This window comes from Dipodomys ordii, unplaced genomic scaffold, assembly GCF_000151885.1.
Source record: "Dipodomys ordii isolate 6190 unplaced genomic scaffold, Dord_2.0 Scaffold45, whole genome shotgun sequence".
Classification (NCBI taxonomy): Eukaryota; Metazoa; Chordata; class Mammalia; order Rodentia; family Heteromyidae; genus Dipodomys; species Dipodomys ordii.
The window spans coordinates 13400277-13427381 of record NW_012267261.1 but is presented as its reverse complement, the minus strand read 5'-3'; the positions used below and the strand labels follow the sequence as shown (position 1 = coordinate 13427381).

At 41.2% G+C, this 27105-nt stretch overlaps 1 protein-coding gene across 3 annotated transcripts in view; it reads right to left on the bottom strand.

Annotated features, from left to right (window-relative positions):
* Tmem39a (transmembrane protein 39A) overlaps nucleotides 1–24124 on the bottom strand; it is a 31878-nt gene extending 7754 nt beyond the window's left edge. Inside the window, exons 1-6 of one of the 3 annotated variants that reach the window (XM_013019448.1) lie at nucleotides 23749–24124; nucleotides 23316–23452; nucleotides 22063–22249; nucleotides 15165–15387; nucleotides 11490–11573; nucleotides 4994–5148 (exon numbers count right to left, since the gene is read on the bottom strand). In XM_013019448.1, the coding sequence (XP_012874902.1) occupies nucleotides 4994–5148; nucleotides 11490–11573; nucleotides 15165–15387; nucleotides 22063–22175 (575 nt within the window). In that variant the 5' untranslated portion in view covers nucleotides 22176–22249; nucleotides 23316–23452; nucleotides 23749–24124. Of the gene's footprint in view, nucleotides 1–4993; nucleotides 5149–11489; nucleotides 11574–15164; nucleotides 15388–22062; nucleotides 22250–23315; nucleotides 23605–23748 lie in introns of those variants that run through there. The other 2 variants (XM_013019447.1, XM_013019449.1) reach the window with 2 other exon arrangements.
* Between the last annotated feature and the right edge of the window lie 2981 nt (nucleotides 24125–27105).

Genomic DNA, 27105 nt, shown 5'->3' with positions numbered 1-27105 from the left:
TTTCGATTTACACTTACATTATGTATTTAAACTCACATATTTAAACTGATTAGTATTCTGTTATTTTAATTTTGTGTGTACTTTCTCATGTTTAAATATTGTCCTGTGACTATTTTTCATTAGCATTTCTTAGGCTCCCTTATGACATTTCCACACATATAAACACTGCATCTCAATGAACATTCTCCCTCCATCACTATCTACCACCCCATTCACTCTCCTGACTAAAAACAGTTTCGCTGTTCTATTTTCATGCATGCAAAAAACTTCTATGACAAACTTTAAAGATATTAAATGACTGTTAGATAGATGGACATCAATGTACCCTCTTGTTAGAAACAGGCTGCTATTTCCACTAGCATAAACACCACCACAACAAGGATTTCCTTAGCACACTTCTTGTGTATATCACATGGCTTTGACAGCTAACTTTCACATGGCTTCCCCTGTTCCTCTACTATCTCCTTAGTGAGGGGTACGTGCCTCTGCTTCCACACTACTTCACCTTTGTCCTGGCTATTTCTCTCCAGATGTTAGCACTATTTTTTTTTATCAGTTTTGACTGGGCGTGGGGGTAAGGGTAAGAGGTAGGGAGGGATACTATTTTCTTGGACTATGTTCCCCTCATTTCAGTTTATGCTCTACAAAGCAGAGATTTCAGTTATTTACTAGGGCCAGAACCAGGGCAGAAAAGGCTCTCGAAAAATATTTGACTAATGAAATAAATTTCTCCAAGTATTTGGGGTGAAGGCACAATTTAACAATAGAGCATCTATCTAACAAGTGCAAGGCCCTGATTTCAAATCTCAGTACCACCCCCTAAAAAAAAGTTATAGAAGAACAATAAATTTCTTTAAGCAATATTACTTTATTAAAGATTTGTATCTATAATATTAGCTACTTGTTTAAATAACTATACCTATAATAATAGCTACTTGGGAAACAGAATAGAGGATCAATGTTAGAGGCCAGCCTGGGCAGAAAAGTGAGACCCGCCGGGCACTGGTGGCTCACGCCTGTAATCCTAGCTACTCAGGAGGCTGAGATCTGAGGATCACGGTTCAAAGCCAGCCAGGGCAGGAGAGACCGTGAGACTCCTATCTCCAATAAACCACCAGAAAACCGGAAGTGGCGCTGTAACTCAAAGTGGTAGAGCGCTCGCCTTGAGCTGAAGAGCTGAGGGACAGCGCCCAGGCCCAGAGTTCAAGCCCCGCGACCGACAAAAAAAAGAAAGAAGGAAAGTTGGGCCCCCCCCAAGCCGGGTGCCAGTGGCTCATACCTATAATCCTAGCTACTCAGGAGGCTGAGATCTGAGGATTGTGGTTCAATGCCAACCCAGGTAGAAAAGTCTGTGAGATTCTTATATCCAACAGACCACCAAAAAACCATAAGTGGCGCTTGGCTCAAATGGTAGAGCGCTCACCTTGAGCTGAAGAGCTAAGGGACAGCGCCCAGGCCCAGATTTCAAGCCCCACAACTGACAAAAAAAAAAAAATTAGACCACTTCTTAACCTCTAGCTGGATGTACTGGCATATACCTGTCATTGCAAGGTATATGAGAGGCTGAGAATGGATAGATTACAAGGCCCAGGCCAATGCAAAGAGAAAAACTGCTAAGATCTATCTCCATAGAAGAGAAGATTGATGCAGTGGTTTGTACCTGTGATTCTAGCAATGACAAGAAGTTGAAGGATCAGAAACATGCCTGGATACAAAGTGAGACCTCATCCTAAAAGATAACCAGGGAAAAACAGGGCTGAAGCTATGGCTCAGGTGTATCCCACCAGTCTACCAAGTTTGAAATCCTGACTTCAGAACCTCAGTATCACCTCCCACTCCCCCTCAAAACAAACAAACAAAAACAAAAAAAAGCCCTGAATATTTTGAGAACTTTGATAGCTTCATTTTGGTGCTAGGGTTGAAGCCAGAGGCTTTACATGTGTTAAGAGTCAGGCATCAGTTGCTCACACCTATAATCCTAGCTACTTAGGAAGCTGAGATCTGTGTATTGTGGTTCAAAGCCAGCAGTTCAAAGCCAGCCGGGCAGGAAAGTCCATGAGACTCTTACATCAATAAACCACCAGAAAACTGGAAGGAGCACTGTGGCTCAAGTGATAAGAGTGCTAGCTTTGAGCACAAAGAGGCTTAGGATAGCACCTAAGCCCTGAGTTCAAGCCCCAGTATTGGCAAAAAAAAAAAAAAAAGTGTATGCAAATGTTAAGTATATGCCAAATACATTCTCTAACACTAGGATGTATCCCCAGGTCTCTTGAAAACTTCTTATAGTTACTCCAACTGTTATTATCTTAAACACTTTAATACTTCAAGTCATCATTAGGCAGCTTCTACTTTGTCACCTATGTAAAGAAAACAGTTACTTCGCTGATAAAAATTCAGATTAAAAAAAAAACTAAAAGAGGGCTGGGAAGGTGGCTCAGTGATAGAGCGCTTGCCTTGCATGCAGGAGGCCCTGGGTTCGATTCCTCAGCACCACATAAACAAGAAGAAAAAAGCCGGAAGTGGCACTGTGGCTCAAAGTGGTAGAGCACTAGCCTTGAGCTGAAGAGCTGAGGGACAGCACTCAGGCCCAGAGTTCAGACCCCACAAACGGAACCAAAAAAAAAAAAAAAAAAACTAAAAGAAAAAATATTTAACAAAAACATAACTTCCAAGTGACATGTGTTCATAGTTGTTTATAGAGGGGAAAAGCTGAGCTTGTTAATAAGTGTATGGTTAGTGATAAGCTCCAGGATCCACTGTGACTACATCCTTAGGAGGAGCGAAGAGTAAGTACAAGCCTCAGGCACAAAAACTCACCCACGCAAAACTGACAACTAGAGAAGGCTGCAAGAAGTTCAACACTGCTGAGACACAAGCTGACTCAAATTGAATGTGAGGCAAGAGTCATGTACATTGTGTAGGTAACCTGTCCTATCCACATGTTGAGCTCAACAGTGTACCTGTGTTCCGGCCCCATGAGCTATCAGGAGACAGGGGACAGCAGCAGCTTGAGATGCTCCTGGACACTGAGGCTTACTCTCTCAATGTTCTACCAGTTTCCTGTACATGTACCTAGGTTAGTTTGCCAGGATGGAGAACTGAGTTATTCCAGCTGCCTGAAATGATGGCCAGGCAGTCCCAGGTATGTGGCCAAACTCAGCTAATATCAAGAAGGCCTCTTGATTTCCAGCCAACTCAAACACATGCACAATAAACACATATAGTAGACTAGTATGATTTTGTGGGGTATTGTGACACCAGATAGAAGGTAAAATAAAACACAAGATACAATAGTATATGGGCTTAAGACTACTGTAGGCTTTATAAGGAAAGGGGTAGCTACTTGGGAGGCAGAGATGAGAATTATAATTTGAGGTCAACCTAGGCAAAAAGTTAGGCAACCTAGGCAACAAACAAGCGAAAACATGGTGGCTCATGACTGTAATCCCAGCTTTGTGGGAAATATAAGAGAAATGCAATCCAATGTCAGCCCCAAGGAAAGAATGCAGGATCTTATCTGAAAAAACAACAACAAAAACAAAACAAAACAAACAAAAAACACTAGCCAGGCACCAGTGGCTCACACCTGTAATCCTAGCTACTTAGGAGGCTAAGATCTGAGGATCATGGTTCAAAGCCAGCCTGGGGCAGGAAACTCCATGAAACTCTTATCTCCAATAAACCACCAGAAAACCAGAAGTGGTGCTATAGCTCAAGTGGTAGAGCACTCGCCTTGAGCTCAAGAGCTGAGGGACAGCGCCCAGGCCCAGAGTTCAAGCTCCACAACCAACAAAAACAAATAAATAAATAAAATAACTAAAGCATCTGGACTCCAGTGGCTTGCACCTTTAATCTTAGCTACTTGGGAAACTGACAATAGGAAGATCTTGGTTTAAGGCCAGCAAGGACAGAAAAGAGCACAAGACCCATTCTTAACACATTCATGGTGTGGTGGCACATGCCTTCTTTCCAAGCTACATGGAAGGCTGAGTTTAAAAAGATCCCAGTTCCAGGCCAGCCCAGGCATCAAAGTCCAGGGGACTCCACGTACACATAGGAAAGCTAGAAGAGGTACTATGTGCCTGGTATCCCAGCAACAACAGAGAGACTAAAGTAGGTGGGTCAAGGCTCAGTTGCATGCGTGAGGAGGAAGTATGACCAGTTAAAATCAAAGCTGGAGATGTGGCTCAAGTGCTAAAGCACCAGTTAATGAGTGTTGAGCCCCTGAATTCAAACCATTGTATTGCTCCAAAGCAATACAACTAACAAGCATCAGACCCTAATATGGCCAAATAAAGTGGAGGGCTGTTGGTAACACAATTAAAATCTGCATTTTGAAAATCATTCTAGCTACAATGAAACAGACTAGCCTATGACTAGATAGAGATTTAGAGTGTAATGTAGGAAGTATGGAAAGCAGTGTCCAGATTCAAGGTAGGTTTAGAAGCCACACAGATAATCCTAACTCACCCTATCTGAAAATGAAGGGGAAATAACAAAGACAGACAAAGATGGATAGGACTGAGGGGCAGAAAGAAAAAAAAAATCAATTGTTAAAGTTTATATAAAAGATTTTACAAGTTTCAAAAAGTAAAGACTTTGCCTTAAATATATTTAAACCTATAATTCGTTTAAATTTCATGCTTATTTCGTTGTGTGGGGTGTGGAGAACCTCTAAGGATAAACAAGCTTCTTTATATATCTAAATTAAACTGAGAAAACGTCACAAGCCATTTGAGTAAACCTCTTAGACATCTTTACTTGGAGAAAAGAGCTGACTAAAATATTCTCACTGGTAGCACAGCCATGCAACTTCCGTTTTCTCAAGGTTAATCTTGATTCAGGCAGTCAGCTTAGAGAGCAAGTTACATACCCAAAAATTTTCTAATTTCTTTAACTCTTAGTTTATATTTGAAGATTCTCATTTTCCCCTCTTTTATAGTACAATTTGCAAACAAGTTCTACTAATAAAATGTAAAACTGGAGTACTCACGGATAGCCAAGGAAGAGGAGATTGAGGACTGAATGACTTCGAAAGAGATTGACGAGGGTCCAACAAAGCACCCATCCACACAAAGTAAGTAGCACCAAGCGAGCCGATATCAGAACCATGTAGTGAACCATAGAAGCTGCACCTGCCTTAGTGGCCTGAAAGTTTGGAAGCACCAAAAAAAACATTTTGTAAATGATCTTATTCAAAAGCAATTCGGCTCAAATAAGGGCTTAGTAGGTTTAGTGGAAGCTAAACTGCCTAAAATATTGGCAGGGGCTGGTATTCTGATACACAGCTATAATGCTAGCTAGAAGGCTGAGGTTGGAAAGTTGTGTCTGAGGTCATCTCGGGCTATTAAGAAGACAGGGAGAGAAAGAGGGGCAGAAGAAGGGAGGCAGAAGAAGAGGCAGGGAGAAGAGGAAGGGACTGCTTAACTCTTTTATCTCCCTAATGTTTGAAAATCCAGACCTCTCTAGGCAATTGGTCATTTCTTCCTTGTATCCCAGTACTTCATACAGACCTTTAAATTCTTAAGCTTATTTTCAATTTGTTTACACTAGGGCTTCTCAAACATGGCCCATACCTAGTCATCAAAATCATTTGGGCTGCTGATTAAACACATAAATCTCTTAATTTCCTTGCCCAGGAAGGAGGAATAAAATTTTGAGTAAAGGAATGTGTACTTTAACAATCTCCCTGTGATTTTTAATGTACATAAAGGAATGCTATTAGTGTTTCTTATGACCATACTCAAAGAACCTCAGGAGCAACAACTATTATTTGTTGTCCTTTGAATCTTCACCTCTAAACGATATGCTGAGTTAATGCTTAATAAGCTTCACAAAATAACCACATATTCCTTGACAGAGCCCTATATAAATAAAGATCTACACACATGGAAATAATACAAAGCACTTTCAATTCTATCACAGCTGTTCAAATAGTCTTTAATCTTAAATCTTTAAAACTGGGTGCATAGAGTAAGAAAACATACTAGTCAAAACTTGAAGCTTTAAACTGCTTCTTTTCCAACATGCTCTAGGAAAGACAAACTTTCCAAAAACAGAGATCCCTTAACTTCTACAACAGCAGTGTTAGAGCTAGAAAAAGGGTAAAAATTATCTGCAGTCACCAGTACACATCAGGGTCCTTGTCAAGTCCCACATGTAACCATTTCTACATTTGTGGAACACACTATACAGCACTGAGAACACATACAACATATACTACTGTAATGGTCTATGTGATGTTTCAGCTGGTGAATTGCATATATTATGATGGTCCCACAAAATTAAAGGAAGATCTGGGTGCTGAAGCCTATGTGATCCCAGCTACTTGAGAGGCTGAAGCAGAAGTGTCATGTGAGCCGGGAGATTCAGGACCAGGTTGAGCAATATAGTAATACTCTTATCTCAAAAAAAAAAAAAAGATTAAATGGACTTCTTATGGTCTCATTAGAACAGTGAAAAGAAAATCCTATAACCTAGGACCCTCGGATTAGCTACCATGTTATAGTAGAATACATCTTTACCCATGTGTTTATGGAACCCAATGTAAACCAAATGCCTGTACTTCAGTTGTGTAAGAGCACAGCCCACATAACTATGTGCAACACATCATACTAAAATATGACAAACTAGTGAAATTACATACATTATGCATTTAGTATATTTCCCAGCTCTTTTACCATTAAGGTATACTCCTACTTTAAAAGTTTCTCATGAAACAGTATGCAACTATATTAACTGGGGAAGCATCCATATTCATACATCTTGTGCTTACAGCATCTCTTGATTACATCAGAGGTGTGTGGAATGGTGCATGTATGAATACCCTCCATGACATTCATACATGAAGAAGTCACTAGTAACATATTTCTCAATGTCCATTTGGTTTATCTTGAGGTTAAATGACATTAGCACTGTGTAGGTATGTATACTACATGGTTACTTACAAATGCAAAGTAGCTGTCAAATGCACACCAGGATGATGGCTTAGATTGCAATGATGGAGAGGGGGCAGGCTATATTTAGCCAGAACAGGACAAATGGCTCCATATCACTGGCTAACATGCCAAGTGCTGCTGTGCCTTAATGCCTTCATCAGAATTTCAGTTTAGGAATAAGGCTGCTCTGCCCTATGTTACCAGGGCAAGAAAATTTGGATTTACTTATTAATTTTACCTGATTCCAAAATGCAAGCTTGTAACCACTATCATGAAACAGATCCTATACCGGGTCCTAGAGACTTAATGGTGGCTAAAAATAACTAAATATATTAATTAAAGAAGACTAGGTCTTTATGAAGATGCCCAGTCAAAAAAAACAAATATTAGAGGCTGGGAAGGTGGCTCAGTGATAGAGTGTTTGCCTTGCACACATGAGGCCCTGGGTCTGATTCCTCAGCACCACAGAAACAGAAAAAGCTGGAAGTGGGTACTGTGGCTCAAGTGGTAAGCGCTTGCCCTGAGCTGAAGAACTGAGGGACAGCGCCTAGGCCCAGAGTTCAAGCCCTATGACTGACAAAAATAAATAAGTAAACAAATAAACAAAATTCAACAGTCAGCCAAACTCTACTGACTTCATCTATAATCTTAGCTACTTAGGAGACTGAGAGATAAAATCAAGGTTTGGAGCCAGGCTGGCAGGCAAATCCAGTACTTATCTCCAAACAGTCAGCAAAAAGCTCAGTGGACATGAGGTTCAAGTGACACAGTGCCAGCTGTGAGAAAGGGTGCAAAAACAAAGCATGAGGCCCTGAGTTCAAAGCCCCAGGAAAAAAAAAAATTCCACAATCATATTTTCATTAATATTACAGGAAAAGAATAATGTACTAGAAGACATTAACCTAGAGAAGCTTCCTTTAGGAAAGGGATTTTTTAAAGGCAGGTATGAGCGGCCAATGTCTTTAATCCAAGCTATTCAGGCTACTCAGGAGGCTACAGTATCTTAGGATTGAAGTTTAAAGCTAGCCTAGGCAGAAAAGCCCATGAAACTCCTTTCCAAAATAATCGGCAAAGGCTAGACTTGGAGGCATGGCTCAAGTGTTAAGAGCACCAGGCTGAGCAGACAAGCCAAATAAGCACAAAGCTGAGTTCAAAATCCAGGACAAAGGGCTGGGAAGGCGGCTCAGTGGTAGAGTGCTTGCCTTGCATGCATGAGGCCCTGGGTTTGATTCCTCAGCACTACATAAGCAGAAAAAGCTAGAAGTGGAGCTGTGGCTCAAGTGGTAGTGCTAGCCTTGAGCTGAAGAGCTGAGAGACAATGCCCAGGCCCTAGAGTTCAAGCCCCCTCCCCACCCCCCAAAAAAAAAATCCAGTACAGGGGGGGATTGGGTGAATGGTATTTAGCTGAGAGCTGAATGATAAACAAACAAATGCTAGTCAGGTGAGGAATATGAAACTATCCATGACACTATGTTATTATGACAATACAGAAATTCCCTAACATACCAAAATACATGTAAGAAGCTTTATATGAATATAAAGATTAGAAGGAAAGAAGATACACCAAATTGTGTTTTCAAAACCAATTTTTTGAAAAATAGTTTTTTTGTGTGTTTGTTTTCTAATAAACACAAGGAATAGTTCAGGACTATCGGAACTTGTGATCTTTCTGCCTCAGCCTCCTAAGTGCTATGATTAAAGGCATGCACCACCATGCCTGGCCACAAAGAGAAAAAACATAGTTGCTTCAAGTTGGTAAAAGAACAGCTAAACTTATTTTTGGTCTTGGGAGCAATTAAAGGAGTAATGTTAGCTTGCAGGTGATTAAAAATAGTCTACCTAGGTGAACAGTATTTCTCAGGGTTAGGAATCCTTTCTGTGATATGAGGAGGAAAAAGACTTTTTTTTTTGTCAGTTGTGGGGCTTGAACTCGGCTTTGGCGCTGTCCCTGCGCTCTTCACCTCAAGGTGAATGCTCTACTGCGTGAGCAACAGCGCCACTTCCAGTTTTCTAGTGGTTTACTGGAGATACGAGTCTCACAGAGTTTCCTGCCCAGGCTGGCTTTGAACCGCAATCCTCAGATCTCAACCTCCTGAGTAGCTAGGATTACAGGGGTGAGCCTCCGGCCCCGGCTAAGACAAGTATTTTAATGGAAGGAAAAAATGACTCGTGATGAATTTATCTAACTTATTTTTTTTAAGTAGCAATACAGTTTTTAGTCTTTGAAAACCTCATACAATGCTACAACTCAAAATACAAAATATATAGAGTGACAGAATAGAAAGCTTCCCTTCTGCTGGTCTTGTCCAGCACCCAATAATCTCTTATTTATACAAAATCAGGTAACAGTTTGTTTCCTCTATCTGCCTTGACATAAACACTATTTTAAAAAGCACTCCGCTTTCTTCATGTAGCACATAAACACTCTCTGATCTTTCTATGGCTGTAATACTATTCCATAATGCTTAATCCATTATGTAGATATATGCCAATTATTTAACATTCCCTTACTGATGATAAAGGTACAGATTAGTCTCTAAAAATCAGTTTAAATTTAGCCAGGCGTCAGTTACTCACATCTGTAATCCTAGATACTTAGGAGGCTAAGACTGGAGGATCGAAGTTTGAAGCCTGGGCACAAAATTTGCAAGACTCTCAATTAACCAGTAAAATGGTTCAAGTGGTAGAGCACTAGACAGGAGCATGCAAGCTCAGCAAGAATATAAGATCCTGAATTCAAGCCCTGTTAATGGTGCATATGGATATACATGCACATACACAAAAATCCGTTTCAAGTTAGCTTAAACATTCTGTTCCTAATAAGAATTACAGCTTCTTTGAAAACAGTAATGTGCTCTCCAATTAAGGTTGTACAAAGGCTACTAAACTATTATTAGGAAGTTAGTAAGAGAAGCAATAAAGAGCTTCAAGTTTTTCCCTGCCTATCTTAAGGAATGTAAATAAAACTCCAAGTTCCTTTAAAGTTCTTTCTCAATATACCTAAAAGTAAGCCTTATTTTCTTCATTTAAATACCAAACCTATAGGAAAGATTACAGCCTTTTCCACTGTGAGAAACAATCTTACTACCATTGTCTTTCATGTCAGTCAAGTGGCTTTCAGATCATGACTTCTCTTCTTCAATTACTCTGTGCTTGCAGAAATCCAGTTCCTGAAAATTACAGAGCTCTCACATAGACTGTGTATGTTCTAAAACTGAAAAACTGGCTCAGTTGTGATTACACCAACTGTTCATTTAAAATTTTACACTGGAATATAAGTTCCAAGATTAAAATTATTAGCCACTCTACTTAATATTTTTTTGTACTTATGGGCTAGAAGATAAAACATATGAAACTTAGTAGAGTTTATAAATATACAAAAAATGATACCAAAAACCAACTCTATCAACAACAATTTTTAAAAGATGTTTAAGGCCAGGTACTGTGGCTCATGCATATATTTCAGGCTACTCAGAAGGAGAAATCATCAAAAGGATCAAGGTTCAAGGCCAGCCCCACCAAGATTTCATCTCAACCAATAACCCAACCATGGTAATTCATAACTATAATGTCAGTTATGCATAGGGCCATAGGTAGTACTATCATCTGAGGTCAGCCTTGGGCAAGATGTGAGATTCTACCTGATAATAACTAAAGTTATAAAGGGTTAGGGGGCTAGGCTCAAGTAGTAGAGCACCAGTCTAGCAAGTGTGAGGCCCTGTCCTCAAATTTCAACATTAACTCCCCTGCCCCCCTCCCCCAAAAAAATTCAATGCTCTTATTCCTTCCTCTTTTGCCTGGTTATCTTATATACTAATTTTCAGTTTAATCCTATGCAAATTTTAGCATTATCTTTTAAAAGTTCTAAGTTTTTTGTCAAGTTGGTACTAGAGTTTGAACTTGCTTGGGCAGTGCTCCATACTTAAACCATGTTCCCAGCCCAGTTTTTTGCTGGTTATTTTGGGGAGGGAATCTCATGGACTTTTTTCTATCCAGGCTAGCTTCAAACAGTGATCTCTTAAATCCCAACCTCCAGAGTAGTTAGAATTACAGGCGTGAGCTATCAGTACCTTGCTAAAAATCCAAGTTTTAATAAAGTCAAGCAACTGTTTCTTATTAGCAAATTTTACAAATGGTTCATAAACTATTTCAAGTAAGCATTACCTGAAACAGAATATTTTAGATTCAACCATGGGTGTACAGTTAACTCTTGAGATTAGGAGTTACCTGAAATGCATCCTGTTCGTTTGGGTTGTTTTTACTAGAATTAAAGTAAAAATAATACAAAAAATAATGTCTAGGAATTGAAAACAAGATCCTAACCTACAAATGAGATTTCTAACACTTCAGTTATTTCACATTTTAATTTTCAATATATTGTAGGAAAGCCTTTCTTAAATATATTGGCACAACTCACACAGGGGTTAATAAAGAAGTCAACTTACAGTTGTACTTAAATTATATTTGGACAATTCACATGTTCAGTGTGAACACATGCTAGCAAGTCAATGTAGCTCCAAGTGACAGAACATAGTGAATGAGCTGTTATACCTCGGAGATGAGGGCCCATACAAGCCTCCTCGCAAGCATCACTGTGATGAATGCTGCCAGGTGATAATCAATGAGATGAAAATTCTATAAGAGAAACAAAGAACTGCTTCAGAAAGAAATACCATGTGTACCCATCTAGCTGAAATGATGAACAGAGGTTTGTTCTTCAGAAGACCTTCTTGTACAATGGACCCACCATGAAACTCCTTTGTACCATTAATACATGCTAGTAAGAATAACTGCAATCAGCTCACCCTTACAGACCACAGATCATGAGAGCTTCAGAAAAGAGTGCTCACCTTCTACTTGGCCTTTCAAGACAAATTTACTTTTCAAGTATTATTTCAAACTATATGGAATATAGTTTTTTCCTTTTGTGAAACTTTGCTACACTAAAAAGAAAAGATTACAGCTAGGATTTAACAACTTGAGGAATTATAAGAACAATTTACCTTAACTGGCACATGTACAATGTTTCTAATTTAATGGATCACTCAAGAGGCATGGTTTTTAGGAGTTACTTTTGTGGTCTTTTCATTCAAATTTAGTCTAGAGCACCTACCTATAAAACTCTTAGTTGGCACATCATTTATATTCACTTTCTTTCTTCTTTTTTTTTTTTGTCGGTCGTGGGGCCTGAACTCTGGGCCTAGGCGCTGTCCCTCAGCTCTTCAGCTCAAGGCTAGCACTCTACCACTTGAGACGGAGCAGCACCACTTCTGGCTTTTTCTGCTTATGTGGTGCTGAGGAATGGAACCCAGGGCCTCATGCATGCAAGGCAAGCACTCTACCACCTGAGCCACCTTCCCAGCCCCTCATTTGTTCTTTCTAATTTAAGACTATATGTGCCTTATAGGGCTGGAGGTATGGCTCAAATGCCTAAGCTAAAACTAGCATTACCAAAAGAAAAAAAGAAGCCATGTCATATATGTGGCCTCTTATTGTATAAATAACATGACTTACATGACATCTAGTTTCTTATAGTTCTGCCTTTAATACTGTTATAATGAGCAAAATAAAGATGTAACAATAAGCCGGGCGCTGGTGGCTCACGCCTGTAATCCTAGCTACTCAGGAGGCTGAGATCTGAGGATCACGGTTCAAAGCCAGCCCGGGCAGGAGAGACCGTGAGACTCCTATCTCCAGTAAACCACCAGAAAACCGGAAGTGGTGCTGTAGCTCAAGTGGTAGAGCACTCGCCTTGAGCTGAAGAGCTGAAGGGCAGTGCCCAGGCCCAGAGTTCAAGCCCCACGACCGACAAAAAAAAAAAAAAGATGTAACATATCCTAGGAACCAACAAAACTAGGATATTCATTTTGATGGCACGTTTCTACAGTTCCTTTTAAAGGAAAAAATTGAATTTCTCTATTAATTGAATAAATATTGCCAGGCACTGGCGGCTTACAATCTGTAATCCTGGCTATTCAAGAGGCTGAGATCTAAGAATCATGGTTCAAAGCCAGCCTATGAGACTCATCTCCAATTAAATAGCAAAAAGCCTGAAGTGGAGCTATGGCTCAAGTGGTAAAAGCTCTAGCCTTGGGGGAGGGGAGGGAGGAAAAGCAGTCCTAAGCCCTGAGTCTGAGCCCTAGGACCAGTATATTTAGGAAAAAAAAAAATATGCAGGGTGCTGGTGGCTCATGCCTATAATCCCAGCTACTCAAGAGGCTGAAATTTGAGGATCACAGTTCAAAGCTACCTAGGCAGGAAAGTCCATGAGACTCTTATCTCCAATTAACCACTGGAAAACTGGAAGTGGCTCTGTGGCTCAAGTGGTAGAGTGCTAGCCTTGAGCTGAAGAGCTGAGGGACAATGTGCAGGCCCTCAAGCCCCACAACCTACGCAAAAACAAAAACAAAAAAGTACCTAGAACCCCAAATATGCCAGGTTATTATTCCACTAGTGGTGAAGATGACACCCAATGTTCCTGCTCTCCTAGCTCACTTTCTGCCACATCTGAGAAGGAAAAGAGAGATTCTGGTAGAGATTCTGACTTGTTCCTTGGGAACAATGGACTTTGCCTGAATTTAACCTTTCCCACCTGTTCCCCCACACACATACACACAAAAAAATTTGGCTACAGATGGATATGTGTGTGTGTGCGTGTGTGTTTGTGTACAGATGGATGAGGGTAAGGGTGTGTGTGTGTGTGTGTAATTCCTCCACTCAACAGACTCATAGGGTGTTTTCTTTTTTGGGGGGTGGGGGGGAGGGGTGGCAGTTGTGGGGCCTGAACTCTGGGTCTGGGCACTGTCCCTCAGCTTTTCAGTTCAAGGTTAGCACTCTACCACTTGAGCCACAGTGCCACTTCCAGTTTTTTCTGCTTATGTGGTACTGAGACATTGAACCCAGGGCTTCATGAATGCAAGGCAAGCACTCTAGCACTGAGCCACCTTCCCAGCCCCAAAGGTTTATTTTCAGATAAAAGATTAAAAAACAAACATATAATTTGGCACCAACTCATTTCAACTCTTGAAGAAATGGATACTCTCATATGAGATTAAGTAGATGAAAAGTCTTAATTCTAGAACAGCCAATAATACTAATAAAAATATTATTCCCTTCCTATACTATCTGAGGAATGTGGGTCCATGTTTCCTTTCAATGTCCATTGGGCTAGGAAGGTTTTCAAATCTTTCCTAAGTCCCAAATACATACAAATTACTCAGGACAATAATATTCTTTGCCTTGGAGATATACACTCATCCAAGCCTGCCATTTCAAAATCATGCATACCTACCTAATTATCAGACTAGCTTCATGAATATTTTATATCCCATCTATGTAGTATAAAGAGAAAGACAACAGAGAACCCTACAATGTCAAACAGCCAGTCTTCATCAACATTTTTTTTAATGTAACTCAATTTTGTTCACGATAACAATTCATCTAGCTAAAGAATTCTATTTTCTAGACTCCTTTAAAGTTTGAAGGGGATATGAAAATAATAGATACCTGGCCTACAAGAGTGTCACCTTTGTATTCCCCTTTACTCATTCTTCTTTCCCATTTGGAAGGCTACATGTGGAAGATGGAAATCTTCATCTATCTAAGTCTCAAGGATGGCCACATGGAAGAATTCCCACCAATAGTCAAGTGCCTTAGACTTTTATGTTAGAAACACTGCACAATTTTAGATGTATCTGTTACATAAGCTACCATTATCCTAACTTGATCATTAAGATCATAAAAGTTTACACCATGCCCAGTGACCTAGGGGTGAGAGAATTTCAAGTTCAAGGCCAGCCTGGACTACATGATAAAATACTGTCTCAAAAAAGAAGAAAAAGCCAGGCACTGGTGGCTCATACCTGAAGCTGAGACATAAAGATCATGGGTCGAAGCCAGTCTACAAAAAAACTCAAGTGGAGCTGTAGCTCAAGAGCGGTAGAAAGCTCACCCAGGCAGAGTTCAAGCTCCAGGACCAACAACAACAAAAAAAAGTGAAGTTGCAGGAATGTAATCATATCAACACTTGACACAGCAAATTTAATGTAGGTTAAAGGTTAAATATCAAACCTTTCTGAGATGTTATTGTAAGTTAAATGTTTTCTTCATTCTCATTTACATTTTTATTTCCTCAAAATCATCATGAAGTTTTATTCTTACACACAGATTTTTCAACCAATTTCTTGTCTACTAACAGAAAGAAAATATAGGCCTATGAAGACTTACCAGTGAAGTGCAAGATGCAGGATGATTGTAAGGATACCACCAAACAGTTTTATATATGTTGATGTATTGAATGAACAGAGCAACCAACAGGTAGATGAAAAAGAGAAATTCAAAGAGCAGGCTCCCATCCACAGGCAAATCAGGAATTTGGCAGTGTCGAACAGGACCTGGAGTGATTAAGGCTGTGATAGGTGGGACTGGAAGGCCAATAGTGCTACCATTCCTGAAAGAGAAAACTACAGTTATCTCAAGTGGTGACATGACAGCCTTCAGTGTCACACAGCACACAGAGTCCCTGTTGCCTCCACCCACCCAGGAAGTACCCTTCCCCATGACTCCACTATGAGATCATCTTTTCTCCCTCTACACACTCTATGTGATCTAAGAAGTAATCATGACTCTCACTGTCTCCTGAATTCCAAAGATTAATGTCCCTCCACAGAATTCACTGCTGGGTTTTAGACTTGTGTTATCTATCTGCCTAGTGGACATCTGTGTTCTTCTTGCTATAGCCCTGACCCTATCTCATGGCCTACCTTGTTAGCTGCCCATATCAGAAACCTTAGAAAAGGTTTTTCCTGTTTCTACATATCCAATCACCCTTAGAGAACTGGATTCCGCTATACAAAACTTTCTTCAAATTGTACACTCTCAATGCATTGTCTTGGTTCAAGAATTACCACATTTTCACATAAATTATTGTAGTAAGTCTTCTGAAATTCTACTGCACTTTTACCAAACTTCCAACTTGCCTTCAGGGATCTTTCTAAAGTGAAATTCTAAGTGTTACCTCAATTTTTTAAAAATGGCTCTCCATCGCTAATGGCACAATAGCCATAACACCGTTAGTGTGTACTATGACTCTGCTTAACACAATGGCCTCACCATGTAACACTCCACATGTACACCTGCTATTCTTTACCTGGAACATACATGTTATTTTGTGCACCTTGCTCCCTTACATGTAATACCCTTCATAACCACCTTAACCTTTCACATACAAGTGACAGAATCCCTCCAGACCTTTCTTTGTTAACACCTTCAAGACTTTTGAGGGTTGAAGGTCTAACTCGGTGGTGTGTGCTTGCCTAGCACATGTGGGGCTCTGGTTACATCCCATAGGTGTGGAGATAGAGGTGGGCAAGACTTTAAAGATACTCAAACATATTCTCTGTGAAGCTTACTGATTCACTCAAAAGAAAATATGCTCTCTTCTCTACTTAAATTATGCCTTTATTACTACATTGTTCATATTGTTAATGTAATTTTTTCATATACATCTTTGGCCCTGGCTACCAGGACAGCCAACTTTTCTGAGATCACTGCAAATATATACCTTTACGTTGAGAAAGCAGCAGACCAATACAGTCATGAAAAAGAGATCTCTTACAACACAAATAAAAATACAAAGATTATAATTCCTATCTTCTTGTTCTTCCTTCCGAGCTCATTTATAGGTCAGAAATCACTTGACTATCTGAAGTGATAAGAGGGGGATAAGAAATAAAATGTCTTATTATTAATATGCCTGCTATATTGTTCTATTATTGTTCACACAAGGAAAAGAGGATTGGTTTTGACACTGTCAAAGAAGACTCAAAAGAAGGAACAGTATTAGTCTTAACTCTAAAATTTCTAAGTACTAATTTCTAGCTATGGTATGTGGCATTTACAGTAATTTGTTTAATTTATGGGAACATGAATTTCATTTCATTAAGGATTCTATGACTTAAATACAGAAGATTAAATTCAGCAGCCAACCTATTCCCAGTTAATCATAAAATGGTGAAATAAATTATTCTGATGTTACCAAGTTAGGAGCTTCTAACCTAAACCAACTAAAAAGTCATATTCTTCTTCAGTCAAAAAATAAGACGAGGGGGGCTGGGAAGGTGGCTCAATGGTAGAGCGCTTGCCTTGCATGCATGAGGCCCTAGGTTCGATTCTTCAGCACCACATAAGCAAAAAGAAAAAAAGCCAGAAGTGGCGCTGTGGCTCAAGTGGTAGAATGCTAGCCTTGAGCTGAAGAGCTGAGGGACAGCACCCAGGCCGAGTTCAGGCCCCACAACTGGACCCAAAATAATAATAATAATAATAAGACAAGGGCTGGGAAGGTGGCAAAGTGGTAAAGTGCTTGCCTTGTGTGCATGAAGTCCTGGGTTCGATTCCTCAGCACCACATAAGCAGAAAAAGCTAAAAGTGACACTGTGGCTCAAGTGGTAGAGCGCTAACCTTGAACTGAAGAGCTGAGGGACAGCACCCAGGCCCAGAGTTCAGACCCCACAACCAACAAAAATAAACAAACAAATAAATAAATAATAAATAAGAGGAAAGAGCATGCTACCCTGTCACGATTTAGAGTTAAAAAGGTTATAAGCTGGGCGCCAGTGGCTCACGCCTGTAATCCTAGCTACCTACTCAGGAGGCTGAAATCTGAGGATCGTGGTTCAAAGCCAGCCTGGGCAGGAAAGTCCATGAAACTCTTACCTCCAATAAACCACCAGAAAACCGGAAGTGGCACTGTAGCTCAAGTGGTAGAGCGCTCGCCTTGAGCTGAAGAGCTGAGGGACAGCGCCCAGACCCAGAGTTCAAGTCCCACAACCAACCAAAAAAAAAAAAATTTCCCCAGCTTGGCGCCAGTGGCTCACACCTGTAATCCTAGCTACTCAGAAGGCTGAGATCCGAGGATTGTCGTTCAAAGCCAGCCCAGGCAGTAAAGTCCATGAAACTCTTATCTCCAAATTAACCACCAGAAAACCGGAAGTGGCACTGTGGCTCAAGTGGCAGAGTGCTCACCTTGAGCTGAAGAGCAGAGGGACAAGCACTTAGGTTCAAGCCCCACAACCAACAACAACAAAAAATTTCCCCAAATAGACTAATATGCTTCTATAATTAATGACATTAATAAATGTGTGTCTCCAAATAAAATATTCAAAACAAAGCACACAAAAATTATACTTGTGATATGCTATACAGCTTTGGCTATTAACATTAAGGGAGAAGACAAACTATCAAAATACATGGTATCTGTGTGTGAAGGATGGCATAAACAAACTCACTGAAAGATACTAAACAGGGATATGGAGAATGGAAAATAGAGACCAACATATAAAATTGACTAAATTATAACATGCATATATGAATTACTAGGTGAAAACTCTATAATTAATAAATGTTTACAAAAGAAAAAGAATCATGCCAGGTGCCAGTGCCTTATGCCTAGGCTACTCAGGAGGCTGAGATCTGAGGATCAAGGTTCAAAGCCAGCCTGGGCAGGAACGTCCAGGAGATTCTAATCTCCAATTAATCACCAGTAAACCAGAAGTGGTGCTGTGGCTCAAGTGGTAGAGCACTCGCCTTGAGCTGAAGAGCTGAGGGACAGTGCACAGGCCCAGAGTTCAAGCCCCAAAACTGACAACTGTGATTAGAACATAAAAGCCAATAAGGAAGAGCTAACAAAGAAGACAGAGAAAGCTGGGCACCAGTGTCTATGCCTGTAATCCTAGCTACTCAGGTGGCTGAGAGCTGAGGATCCCAGTTCAAAGTCAGCCCAGACAGGAACGTCTGTGAGATTCTTATCCACCAGAGAACTGGAAGTGGTGCTATGGCTCAAGTGGTAGAGCAATCACCTTGAGCTGAAGAACTGAGGGACAACAGAGCCCAGGCCCAAGCCCCATGACAAAAAAAAAAAAAGACAAGAGAATATATAAAACCATAAACTCAGTTAAAAAAAAAAAGAGATTTTCCAAATGTTCCTAATAAACTATTTGCAAACTCCTAGAACAAGCCAATCACTTAAGGATGAAGCTTTCATGTAGCTTCCAATCTCATTTTCAATAGCAGAACACCTTATTTTCCTTTCTCTGAAAGTATTTTTCACAGTATCCAAATATTTGAAACACTAGATGATGGTATCACTCATCTCTTCTAAGCCTCCTCTAGCAGACCCTGAGATACTCAGGATAGGTTTCATGTGTAACTTGAGAACACAATAAATGTACATAATCCAAAAAGCCAAAGTAGAGGAGAATAAATTAAGAACTACTAGAATGAGGCAAAGCTAGAATTTTCTTCTTAGCTAGAACAGCTATGGCTTTCTACCACAATTTGAAGTACTAAATCAATAAACTGATCATTATTGTATCCGTGAAATGCATCAAACAATATAGTTCGAAGAAAAACAACTTTCACTTCCATACCTAATGTCAGTTGGTATTTATCTTTGCAAACATTCTCACAAATTTTCTTTACTTTAAAAATGCAAAGTAAAACTGGGTGCCAGTGGCTCACACCTGTAACCCTAGTTTCTCAGGAGACTGAGATCTGAGGCTTGAGGTTCAAAGGAAGTCTGGGCAGGAGTCTGTGAGACTCTTTATCTCCAATTAACCGCCAAAAAACTGGAAATGGCATTGTGGCTCAAGTGGTAGAATACTTACCCTGAGCTGAAGAGCTGAGAAACAGTGCTTAGGCTCAAAGTTCAAGCCCCATGACTGACCAAAAAAAGCAAAATAAGCTGGGTACCAGTGGTTCACACCTATAATTCCAACTAATCAAGAAACTGAGATCTGAGGACTACACCTTGAAGCCAGCTAAGGCAGACAAATCTGACAATTTATCTCCAATTAATCAGCAAAAAGCCAGAAGTGGTGGTATGGCTCCAGGAGTACCAGTAAAAAAAGCTAAGCAACAGATTGAGGACCCAGTACTCCTCAACACCAAAGAAATAAAAAAAAAAAAATGATATATTATTTGTAGAACTCTGGGGAGATTTCATATTTTTTATTATTTTTGTCGTTCATGGGCCTGAACTCTGGGCCTGGGTGCCGTCCCTCAGCTCTTCAGCTCAAAGCTAGTTTTCTACCACTTGAGCCACAGTGCCACTTCGGTTTTTTCTGCATATGTGGTACTGAGGGATCAAACCCAGGGCCTCATGCATGCAAGGCAAGCACTCTACCACTGAGTCACCTTCCCAGCCCCCAAGATTACATCCCACTTCTTTTTCTTTTCTTTTCTTTTTTTTTTGGGGGGGGGCAGTCCTGAGGCTTGAACTCAGGGCCTGGGCACTGTCCCTGAGTTTCTTTTTACTCAAGGCTAACACTCTACCACTTGAGCCACATCCCCACTTCCAGCTTTTTCTATTTATGTGGTATTGAGGAATTAAACCAAGTACTCTACCACTGAGCCGTCCCAGCCTCATAAATATTTTCAAAGCTATTACTTCATTTCAACAACCTGCTATAAAGCAAACATTTTTTCCTTGGTGCCAATCCTGGGACTTGAACTCAGGTGGTTAATTGGAGATAAAAGTCTTAAGGACTCTAAGCTAAAAAGGTCAAGGAAAAAGAGAAGTAAAAGGGGAGGAGGAGAAGAGGAAAACAGACCAGACCAGGAGGAGGAGGAGAAAAAAAAAGTAGGGAAGTTAGACCAAACCATGAAGAGAAATATACAAACACATCAGGAAAACCTAAAAGGACAGGAATAGTACTGACTACTAGTTCTGAGAATTAAAATTCAATGTAAGAGAAAATCCCCATTCAGTGAGGAAGAAAAATAAAGGGGCAAAAATTATCTTGACCAAACACACGATCAGTTTGAAGTATCTCTGCACTGATATATGATCAAACCTCCTGATGATCCAAGTTACCCTGGATAAGATTACACATAACATCCTGGGCTAGAGTGTAGCTCAACAGTTAAGCAAGCAAAAAATCCTACGGTCAAAACCTAGTCCCTCACCTCAAAAATGAATAAATTCATCCTAACTTTTAAAAGTTAGGAATAGTCAGGCACCAGTGGCTCACACCTGTGATCCTTGCTACTCAGGAGGCTAAGACTTGAGGATTGTGCTTCAAAGCCAACCCAGCAGGAAAGTTCATGAGACTCTTATTTCCAATTACACACCAAAAGGCCAGAAATGGAGATGTGGTTTAAAGTGGTAGAATGCTAGCCTTGAGCAAAAAAAGCCCAGGGACAGCACACCAATTAGGAACAAAGATACCAAATTCCAGAGATCCAATTCAGACAATAAAAGTGACTCAAGTGATAAGAGCACTTGCCTAGCAAGAGGAAGACGCTGGGTTCAAGCCCCAGCACCTCAGGAAAAAAGTTACATTTTTTTTTGTTCACATAACCAGTAACACAATCCCTGAGTTAAAACCCTAGGACACACACACACATATACACACATACATACACACACAAAACAAGATTAATAAAGAACTCCATGTTGGTTGTCAATTTTAACTCTTCTCACGCCTACCAAAGCCATGAGCAAAGGGGAAAAATGAGAAGCAAAAACACAAGGACAGAAGTGATGGTTACATGCCTGAAATCCCAGCTATGATGAAGGATCTAAGCAGTTAGGTCTGAGGAAAAAAACATCAACCTATCAAAATAAAAACAAAGGACTAGAGATATAATTCTACTGATTGATAGAGTACAAGCCTAGCAAGCACAGGCTCTAGGTTCAAACCCAAGTATCTCTCAAAAAAATAAAAATAAAAAGTCATAATTAAAGTTTGGATTATTAACCATTAAGATTTGGACTGTTTTCACTTTGTGAGACCGCTATTTTATCTTTGAACTGAGGCTTCAATTCAGGACTTCACATTCTTACTTAGCTTTTTTGTTCGCTGCTGGTGCTCTACATAAGCCACACTTCCAACCAGCTTTTTGCTGGTTAATTAGTGATAAGCACCTGTCTGAGCTAGCTTTGAACTTCAGATCTCAGTCACCTGAGTAGCTAGGATTACTGGAGTTAGCCACCAGTACCTTGCCTGAACCTTAAGAGTAGAATTTCAACTTCAGTGTGAATAAAAAGGTTAGATAAGTAAATCTTTGAATATAATGTCAGTCTTAATGATCACAGGACATATACATATCCTTCTTTGTTCTTTACCTGTTTCTTAAGCCTGTTCCATTGCCACAGCCCCCACCAACCAATGTCTGTAAAGAAGGTAAAGCTGAACGGCTTAGTTGCTGCCGACTAGGGCCCCTCCTTCCACCGGGCATGTCCAGGAACCAATCTGCTTCCAGTGCCACTTGTAGTTGCAACCCAGGTTAATGGTTGCCAATCTGTTTCAACCCTGAAGTAAATAAGTAAATATCAGTTAACTATTTTTAAATAGGCATTGTAACAAAGCACCAGAAAAACTGAGTAAGCGGACCTTGTAAAACCAGATTTTCAAACAAATGCTCCAGTGTCTATTACCTACTTTGTTCTAATAAAGGATTACTTAGATGCTAATGGGTCAGGAGTCTCAATTCCAATTTAAGCTCTGCTCCCTGCTGGGAAAGTCAAAATATGTGACTGTCATTTGGCTTTTATCAAATGAAACATACAATTAGAAGTTGTCAAGAAACACCACAACTTAAATATTGGCAGAGGCTTTCTCGGCGCAGAAGTGTTTGTTATCATTGGATCTAGCGGATAGCCTATTATCTGACCCTGACTTCGGTCACTTAACCTCTGAATTTGTTTCCACAACAGGAAAAAAAAAAAGTAAATGAAACAAATGTGCTCTACAGAGGCATTTGTCAGGACTGACCAAGATAAAGGTACAACTGTTCAAGCTATAATCTCCATTTTACTGTGTCCACTTCAGCAAAACTGGTGTTAAAAAAAATCCAATAATGACTGATAAAGATCCTCTCCTAAAAGAAGATATTTTTCCAAAAGTTTGCAAAAACTCGTGGTGATACCAATATGGTATCAAATGTTTCCTAAACAATACATCTCACACTCACACATACACACACACACACACACGCGTGTGCACAGTTTAAGAATCACGCGTTGGGAAAAGCCTGTTGTTGTTTTTAAATCGTTACAACAGCCTCATCCAAAGTTCCCCATTCTTATCAGCCTTGGCAGCAGACTACCCAACGCAGGGTGAGACAAAGCAATCCAACTGTTCGATGGAGGAACTTCTGGTTCTTGCTTAATGAACGAGCAAAGGGGGTGGGGGGGAAAGGTGGGAGGCAAAAACACTGGGAACGAGGGCGGACAGGGGGAGGGGGACGGCGAGAGACCAAGAACTTCCACAGACTGGTCTCTGAGAGGCGACGACAAAGCGGTCCGCACCGCGCACGCCGGGCAGGCCGCAGCCGGACGGGGACAGCCCGAGGCCCCGGCGGCCCGGTAGTACTCACGCATGGAGGAGGCCCGGCCGAGGCGGCGGGATCCTTGGCGGTGGCGGCGGCTTTTCAGAATGGACCCCGAGCACAAGAACTTTCTCTCCCTCTTCAAAGCGCTCCAGACCAGCTGCTCGTACGCAGGCCGTGCCCGCCTAGAAGGACCGAGAAAAGGTGCCCAATCTTTAGTCTACCAAGCCTCAGACCCTGAGTCAGTACCACAGCCAAAGCTAACCCTGGAAGCAGAACCCGGCCCAGTCAGCACCCATCCTCCGCCTCCATGACCGGGGAGCTGAGCAGACGTGGCAGCGCACGGCGATGACGTCAACTCCGCGCCCGCGTCGGCCCTCGGAACTTAACGAGACCTGCCGCCCCGGGCCGGCCCGCTCGCTGGAGCTCGGGTGCGCGCCTGCGCAGTGGAAACGCCCGCTTCCGCGGAGGCCAGCCGCACCTTCCTGGCCACCTAAGGCCGACGCAGTCCCTCCCCGGCCTCTGGTCAGCTCAGCTCTCCGTGCTTGTGGGTACCTCCGAGGACTTTTCCGTAATGTCCTAGTACACCTAGTGGCCGCCCGGGCTCCACCGGTGAAGGAGGTTCGCAGACATCACCTGAGGTCACGTGACGTGACCTGAGGTCACAGCGCTGCTACCTAAAGAACCGAGTCATCAAGTGGAGTTGTAGCGTCAGCTCAGCGCTGGCGCTTTGCTGTATTGTGAAGGAACAGAATACACCGATGCCAGGGACAGAGAGGAGGCCAGCCGGGCGCCGGGGCTCATGCCCAGGGTCCCGGCGACGCAGGAGGCTGAGATCCGAGGATCGCGGTTCGAGACCAGAGGGGCAGAAGAAAGTCTGTGAGACTCTTGCCTTTAGTTACACACACACACACACAAAAGGAAGAAAAGAAAAACACGGAAGTGTGAATTTAAGCACCAGTACGATTATAGTTTGTTGTTCTTTCAGATGCTGGGCTTTTACACATTGAATTTAAATTTCACATGTCAGTGTGGAGACAGCTCAGTGATGGGGCATTTGCCTACCACATGAGATCTCTGGCACTGACAGAAGGGGGGGGAGAAATCTCATACAAAGGTAGATACTATCAGGATTCCTAAATTGCAGAGGACATTGAAATTAAGAGAATTTCACTGACATTAAAAATACCTCAGCTGGAGCAGCCAGAATTGTATCAGGTGACTGAGTTGGAACTGGACCTTGCTTTTTTTTTTTTTTCTATCCCTCCCTAATTCTTTTTTGCTGAAGAGAAGCCCTTCTTTCAGTTTCAGCTAACTGCATAGAGGTTTTCAAATTCCACTGTTGGGTTTCTGGCTGGACCTGCACATATCTCATGGAGTGAGGACCTTCCATTCCCAAATCTGCCAGCCCCACCTGCACTCAGCACCAAGCAGTTAGAACACAGGCATTGCCCCACATCTCACTGAATGAAGAATTGACTCTGTGTGTGTGTGTGTGTGTAGGGTACACGTGGTAATCATATTCATGCTGTACAAGTGGAATTATAGAAAAATGTCCAGAACAAAAAACTTACTGACTTTATTATTTTGGAAGAGGATTATGAGAGTAAATTATGAACACTAGTTTTGGCCAACACTCCTGGTCTAAAAGACCTAATCTCCCAGTCCTGTTCCTAAGATCCTCCCTTTCTACTCTATAAATGCCCCCTCTTCTCATAGATTGGTTTATCTAAGAAAATGGACTGGGCACTGGTGGCAGACATCTGTAATCCTAGATATTGAGGAGGCTCGAGATCTGGGGATCACGGTTCAAAGCCAGCCCAGGCAGAAAAGACTGTAAGACTCCTATTTCCAATAAACCACCAGAAAGTTGGAAGTAGAACTGTAGCTCCAAATGATAGAGTACTAGCCTTGAGCAAAAAGATCTCAGGACAGCACCCAAGCTCTGAGTTCAGGCCCAACCACTGAGAGAGAGGGGGAGGGGAGTGTAGAGGGAGAAAATAGCCTCCCAGAAGGTCTCTATTCATATCCACTTTTTAGTAAGTGGGAAAGAAGTTGGTATGGGGTGAACAAAGTTCCCACCCACCCTGGGACTTCCCTGCCAGTTGTCACACTGTTGTGCCCTGCCTGTCATAAAAACCTTCCCATTCCATAAGCATTCACAGATTGGAAGAGAAGTCTCCATGTTGTTGTTGTTGTTGTTGTTTTCAGGGCGAGCCTTGCATACTCATACCATCTTCTGTATTTTGGTTTTGAATGGTAGAAACCTCAAATTCTAGTAATAGAATGGCTGAAATGAAAACAATTATAGTCAGTAATAGTCTCTGGTATTAATGTAACATAAAGCTTTTATTCATAAATATGTAAAATTCAACATAGATTATTACATATGTTTATTGTATTCATTTCTTGGCATAATGGATTTTATATATTTCATGTGTGTGTGTGTGTGTGTGTGTGTGTGTGCATGCCTCTACTGGGCCTTGAACTCACAGCCTCTTATTCTTGCTTGATTTTTTTCACTCAAGTCTAGTGCTGTACCACTTGAGCCATGCCTCCATTTTCAGCTTTTTGCTAGATTATTTAAGATAAGAGTCTCATGAACTTTTCTGCCTGGGCTGACCTTGGATTATCAATGTGAGCCACCAGCACTACTTGTACATTTTCTGATTTATTTATTTTTTTTTATTTTTTGAGATTGGGTCTTGCTTGCTATATAGCTCAAGCTGTCTGAAATCTGATCCTCCTGTATCAGCCTCCCAAGTGTTGGGATTACACGTGTACAACTATGCCCAGCTCAGGAGGTTTATTTTTAGTATTTGTTCTCTTAATTACTTCCTGACCTTCTGCATTAAAAACTCTGTTGTAGCTGGTACCAGTAATCCTAATTACTCAGGAGGCTGAGTTTTGGAGGATCATGGTTTGAGGCTAGTCCAGGCAGAAAAGTCTGTGAAACTCTATCTCCAAAGTAACAGTACAAAGTCAGGCTGTAGTATCATTAGCCTAGCAAACATAAGGCCCTGATTTCAAGTTCCAGTACAAGCACATACACACAAAAAAATTATCAATGTTGTTTTTTAAAAAAAGCATTGTATCACCAATCCCAAGAAGATTTTTTTCACAAGAAAAGTTTACTAATCTAAACTTCATTTTCTTTTAAAGCTAGTTTTAAATCCATTGAGCACTTTTCTGTGGGTGTAGTTTGTAAAATTATTATTGTTAATATTATTATTTTGGGTATGTTGATCATGGGTCTTGAATTTGGGGCCTGGGTGCTGTCCTTGAGATCTTCTGCTCAAGGATAGCACTCTACCACTTTGAGCCACAGTGTCACTTCCAGTTTTCTGATGACTAATTGGAGATAAGAGAATCACAGACTTTCCTGCCCAGGCTGGCTTTGAGCTGCAACACTCAGGCCTTATCCTCTTGAATACAGACACGAGCCAACAGAGCCCAGCATTGTAAAATTATTTCGTTTTCTTTTCTTTTTTTTTTTTCTTTTTTTGTTGGTTATGGGACTTGAACTCTGGGCCTGGGCGCTGTCCCTCAGCTCTTCAGCTTAAGGTGAGTGCTCTACCACTTGAGCCCCAGTGCCACTTCCAGTTTTCTTACGGACTTTTCCTGCCCAGGTTGGCTTTGAACCTTGATCCTCAGATCTCAGCCTCCTGAGTAGCTAGGATTACAGGTGTGAGCCACTGGTGCCCAGCTTTAAATTATTTCTTAATATTATGTTTTTATGCATGTGGAAGCTGAAAAAGAATAGAATAGTGTTTCTGGGGTTTTTTTGTTTTTTTTGGTCCAGTCGTGGGGCCTGAGCTCTGGGCCTGGGCGCTGTCCC